The following is a 6,000-nucleotide window of genomic DNA, read 5'->3' as shown; positions in this document are numbered from 1 at the left end:
TCTCCCTGCTCAGTGGAAAGCCTGCTTCTCCCTCTCCCACTGCTTGTGTTCCCTCTATCGCTGTCTCGCTCTGTCAAATAAATAAAATCTTTATAAATCAATCAATCAATCAATCCTGAACCGTTTTGGAGAGCCCATTTTAGATGACACGCCAGCACTCGTACGAGCCCGGCACCCAGCGGGTCTGGAGCCGACCCGACCAAGGAGCAGACGAAGTCCCGGCCCAGGACCCTGCCTTCCCCGCCCCTCCTGTCCCGCTCCAGCCGCAGTGCCCCCTACCGGCGGCGGCGAGGGCAGCTGAGTGCGCGGCTGTGGGAGGTCGCTTGGCAGGTCCCCTCTCAGCCCTTCTCTTCTGGGAAGTCCTTTTAATGGCTTTTGGAGCCACTTGCTTTTATGAGGCTGACGTCCGCCTCTCCCGCGCTTTGCTGCAGGCCCTGAATGCAAAATTGCTATTGGGCAGGGCCTGGCGCTGCAGACGACTGGCTGCAGACTACCGCCCGGCGGCCCCAAGGCGGGCCGAGGCTCAGCCCGGGCGACTGGGGCTGTTTTCTGGCCCCACTCCCTCGCCGCTCCGTTTGGGGACGTTTGAGAAGTTTTGAACTTCCGGGGTTGGCTGGCTCGCGTCTGCCGTGTGGTGGGTGGCCGAGGGGCGTCGCTGTGCCCTGCGTTTGGGTGCGGCCCTTTAAACTTTGTTTTTTTAAACTTTGGGGGTGTGGTCGTGGCGCCTCCTCTCTCAGCGGCTGGTTGTTCCCTGGTCACCCAGTTCTTCCCTCCGCCCCGCCTTCCAGATGCTTTGGAGTCATGAGCCGGGAGGGCGCAGGGGCCCCTCTGGTGGCGGAGGTGATCAAAGGTGAGTGCGGTGGCGCGGAGCTTGTCTGTCCCGGGAACCGCTGTGACAACCGTATTTAGGGGGTGTCAGGCCGTGCCGGGGAGGCAAGGAGGCACCTATTGCCGGCCAAGAGCCGCCCTTCGACTTCGGGGCTGGGCCGATGCTGTCTCACAGGCGTGGGTGGCCTCCCGGGACTCCTCGTCTCCAGACGTGGTCTTGCTTTGGGGCGAATCCGCACAGACGTATGCAGTTGGGAACCTGGTGTCCTTACACCCCTGGCTGGTAGAGGAGTTGCCCCTACTCTCCCATGGGAGCAAAGGTCCCAGGTCACTCTGTGCACGGGAATCAAGGGTCATTTGTGGTTGGAAAGGAATAAGCTCCGTCATCTGTTTGAGAGTTTGTGGTTGTAAGACATTTCGGTTGAGGAGTTTGCAAGGAAATAAATACAGCGATTGTGCGAGTTGAATTGCAGACAAAAATTGTTTAAATTACCATTTGGGGAAAGGATGCCAGCTGGCGTTCTTTGTTTTTACTATTTTGAAGGCTGTACTTGATTTTGCCACTATCTGAGTGTAAGTAAGTATTCTATTAGTACTACTTACTACTTCTAGTAGGTATTGCAGGTGACTGCTTCCCCGTGGATTTTTAGGCAACTTTTTTGGGGGTGAGGCAGGGGAGGAAGGGTGGAGCCTCTGAGCAATACTGTGCCTTACCATTCTTGCTAAACTTCACAGCAGCCTAACTGCATTTATGCAACACAAGTTCATCTCACACTCATCTTGGAGAAAACTCTTATTGCTGCTGTTGTAATGGTAATTTGTCTAATTACAAAAGTAGTGATCCCTAAGAACAGTCAAATAAACACATTGTTTGTTTTATTGTTTGTGTTCTGTAGCAGTAAACGTTAATTTTGCAGGGATTTTGATAGCGTTCTTTAGCTTCTATTTAAAAAAATAGTTTCCTGTTGAAATGACTTTTAGGATGACTTGAAAACCTAGCAAAACATAGTGCAAGTAATCTGCTTAGCTATCGAATGCATGCTGCTGTTTGCTAAAATTTCTTAGCCCAGGGGAACCAAAGTTTTGTAATTAGAGGTTCCTCTAGAAATCTAGCCATATTGCTATGTGAAAAATTCCTTATGGCTATTGAAATTCATGGTTTAAGACAATTTCTCCTTTAAAAATGTTGCTTATTTATTGTTACCTACCAAAATAGCAGAACACTTTGAATTACCCATTGGCACTCTTACCATGCATGGAAAAAATAAAAATTTGACTTCATCTGAAAAGAGTTGCATCATGATATGTGAAACGTTTTTTAATAACCTGAAGGAAGGAACATTGCAATTTTTCCATTTCAGATCGCCTTTGTTTTGCCATTCTCTACAGCAGACCAAAGAGTTCATCAAATGTACATTATTTCAGCATAGATAATGAACTTGAATATGAGAAGTAAGTACTGCTTTTTAAATGATTGTTAGTAGCTTTTTTATTTTGAAGAATCTAAAGGTATGTTTATAAATAGAATAGCCTTGGAAAATTACAAATCTGTTGATTGATAATTGCAGAATGTTTTTTTCTTGGTAGTATAACCCTGGTAATAGGGTAGATCCATAGGGAAAATATCAAAATGAAGGAACCTTCCTAAATTTAACAATTTATATTTGAAATTCTAGCAGCTTAAAGTAAATGAGATATAAACTAGTATACTAATAAGTAAAATGTGGAAAAACGGCTTTTTTATTCATATGTTGAGACTAGATTTAAGCATTGTAGCATTTATCATATTTTTTTAATAGGCATTCCTTACCAGAATACCACTAGTTTACCACTAGTACAGCAGTATCATTAAGTTGTATGACCGATAACAATTTGATGTATGTTTTCTTGTCTTAGTTGGATCTTGTAGTTCCAAAAAGGCATTTATATTTAGAGGATCTAGAATGTATATGTATGTTTCTGTTTTTCATTTTTAAAGCTTCTACGCAGATTTTGGACCACTCAATCTGGCAATGGTTTACAGATATTGCTGCAAGATAAATAAGAAATTAAAGGTAAAATCTTTTTTACTTAAGATTTGACTTAGGTAATCATTGTTAGCCTGATTCTGGGGAGGGAAAAGAAAGGAAAACATACCTCTGTTTTTTATATATATATTAAAAAAAGGTCTTATTTCTCACTGCAGTGGTGTTTGGGACATACATGTGATTTTTGTTTTATATAGTCATAGTGTATATATGTTTGTTTTCCAGAGTTTTGACTGAATGGCTTAAGATTGATTGGGTCATTTGGTTCTGGTTTGGATTGGTGATGCTCAGATACTTGAAAAGCCAAAGTAGAAATTGGTTAATAACGTGAAACCTCTTGCTGTCTGATCTAACGGAACTGAAACCTAACAAGAGGAACTTTCCTTGCTTTGGTCATTGTTCTTTCTGCCTTTACTTTGACAGAGTGCTAGCAAAGTAATAAAAAATACTGGCTCATCTTACTTCCATTCTATCTTTAATCTCCCATGATACTGTACTACTGGTGACTCTTCACCCCCACCTTTTTAATGGTATATATACCATTAAGGAGCAGGGAAAGCAAGAGCAAACAGTGTATCTTTAAGACTATGTGAGAGTTGCAAAATTGTATTTCTGTTACTTTGAACTCAGACCCCATTCCTTTATTTAAAAAACTTCTAAGTTATGGTGACATCAATAAAAAGCATTTATGTACTGCTAGCAATTCCAAATTAGTCACTGTAAATTCTCAAGTAGAAAATACTGGATTTAAGGGTAGGTAGTTCTTAAAAAACAAGTTTCTTAAAAAATAACTTTCTCCAATTAATAACTTACCATACTAATACACAGAAGAAATAAAATTTATTTTCAATTAAATTTTAAATTGTATTACAAATTTATGAGTGAGTAAGGCAGATTTTTTTTTCCTTGAGCCTCAAACCTAAAATTCCCCATTATGAATGTTAGAAGCACCTGTCAAAGGAGTTACTAGTCTGCAAAATAGAAGTTGGAGTATTGCCTTTTCTTTTTTGTATTATATGTTTACCCTACAGATTTATGTAGAGATGGAGACTCTTCTTTCTGGACTTTCTTTTTCTCTTGAATAGGAGTATAAGCATTTATAGCCATGTATATTTATGTCCACACCCTCCTCTTTTTTTCCAGTTGCTAATGGCAGGTCTTTTGTTCATACAGGGCTGGGAAGCTAAAGATCATTTCCTCCCTGAGGCCCCCCGCTGCCTTGTGTTTCTTTGCTTTAATTTTGAAAGACTTTTTTTTCTTTCCTGTACTCCACCTTTTATCCTTTGACTCAACCAAGAATATATTGGCATATTGGTCCCTTTTTTTTTTTCTTTTTACCAGAACAACTTTCAGGGTGTTGACCATCCAACCTGATGGAAACATTACTGCCTATTCAATTAGTGACAAAAGTGTGTTGAGAGTTTGAATTAAAGTGTCTTGTGCTTGTGTTTCTCTATGGCTGGTTGGGTTTTGTTTTTGTTTTTTAAAATCAACTTGGATCTCTTACTCTATGTAAACAACTAAAGGAAAATATGTACACGTTCATCACTGACTCACAGAAACCAAGAAATATGTGTTTTTGAACTGAATGTATCCTTTTCCTTGTGCTTACCTGAATCTGTTTCTGCTCACGTTAGTGAAATACAGGTGAGGAGGTGCTAACTATAATCATATGCTTTTTTGGTTTTTAAATTCCATACCCTTTTTATTTAACTGTTTATCAAAGTATAATGTATGTACAGAAATAGGTGCAGATCTTGAGTGCACAGTTCAGTGAATTTTCACAAACTGAATATACTTAGGTAATCATCTTGGTCATCAAATCAAGAACAACATTAGCACCACCACATAAGAGCCCACTTTTGCTCTCTTATCTCTGCTCCACCCTCACCCTGCCCTCTTACCCCATTTACCGTCTTGATTTCTAACAGAATGAATTATTTTTGCCTGTTTTAATATACTGTTTTAATTATAACGGTTTTGGGAATTGATTTAAAACCAAAAACAGGAAAAGGAGAGAAAAGTCTCCCTCCCCCCTCACTGCCTTTTCCAGCATCTTATATATTCTTTCAAAGTTTATACTCCAAGCATATATCTTCTTCATGTCCCCTCCCCACCCCTTAACTGTACTTTCATCCTAATCCAAGAACATGTCTTTTATGGGAAGGTACATGGTATTTTGGGGCATCAAAGTTAATCATTTTAAAGATCTCGCTAAGGTAAATGCTTATACATTGTAAGGTTTGGAATTTATCTTCATCACAAAATGAAGTTTTAGAAAACTTGAAATTAAAGAGAAAACACTAATACCTGCTTATCTTTATGTAGTCCATCACAATGATGAGGAAGAAAATTATTCATTTTACTGGCTCTGATCAGAGAAAACAAGCGAATGCTGCTTTCCTTATTGGATGTTATATGGTAAGTATTTAACTGATTTCCTAACATATTAGTGAAAATGCATACAACAGTGGTACTTTAAATTGTAGTTAGAATTTTGAAATTACTTTTTCTAAGATAATATTTTGATTTCTTTCCAGAAAGATGTTTTGCTTTTAAAGATTTGACCAACAGGGAAGGCTGTGCATATTTGGGGGGGATAGGATATATGGAAGATTTCTGTACCTTTTACTTAGTTTTGCTATTCTGAACCTAAAACTGTTTTTTAAAAAGCCTATTTTTTAAAAAATTGACCAACTACTGTGAAAACCCTTTTCTGTGTTATAGCACTTAAGGTTAGAAAATAATGCCCCCAAAGCTGTGTTTTTATAAACCCATGATCCATTTAGTGAAGTTGTGAAAGTGGAGTCAGGACCAATAATTGATTTTTTTTCTAGAAAAACATCAAAGTGTATCACATGAGGTAAGAGTGCTTTATAATTTGAATATAGGCAGTTTTTCCTAACTAAGGTGTGATTCTTAAGTCTATTCTTACGGATTCTCTCCATTCTCATAAAAACATCTAGAATGAGGACATGGTGAGTCAGTGTTGTAGGAAAAGTTACATACTATGTAGGTTACATAGGACATTGAGAGGTCTATTTGTCGTTGTTGTTTTTTAAAGATTTTATTTATTTATTTGTCAGAGAGTGAGAGAGAGAGAGAGAGCACAAGCAGGGGGAGTAGCAGGCAGAGGGAGAGGGAG

At 39.5% G+C, this 6,000-nt stretch overlaps 1 protein-coding gene across 6 annotated transcripts in view; it reads left to right on the top strand.

Moving 5' to 3' along the window:
- The first annotated feature begins 726 nt into the window (after nucleotides 1–726).
- CDC14B (cell division cycle 14B) overlaps nucleotides 727–6,000 on the top strand; it is a 51,088-nt gene continuing 45,814 nt past the window's right edge. For all 6 annotated transcript variants that reach the window (XM_088019241.1, XM_028122261.2, XM_028122265.2 and 3 more), the window contains exons 1-4: nucleotides 727–850; nucleotides 2,190–2,280; nucleotides 2,807–2,882; nucleotides 5,184–5,276. In XM_088019241.1, coding sequence (XP_087875367.1) covers nucleotides 802–850; nucleotides 2,190–2,280; nucleotides 2,807–2,882; nucleotides 5,184–5,276 — 309 coding nt within the window. In that variant the 5' untranslated portion in view covers nucleotides 727–801. The remainder of the gene's footprint in view (nucleotides 851–2,189; nucleotides 2,281–2,806; nucleotides 2,883–5,183; nucleotides 5,277–6,000) is intronic.

The sequence above is a fragment of the Eumetopias jubatus genome, unplaced genomic scaffold (genome assembly GCF_037043125.1).
Source record: "Eumetopias jubatus isolate StellerSeaLion01/CBP00866 unplaced genomic scaffold, mEumJub1_p1.0 scaffold_15, whole genome shotgun sequence".
Taxonomy (NCBI): Eukaryota; Metazoa; Chordata; class Mammalia; order Carnivora; family Otariidae; genus Eumetopias; species Eumetopias jubatus.
This window is presented reverse-complemented; position numbering and strand designations above follow the sequence as displayed.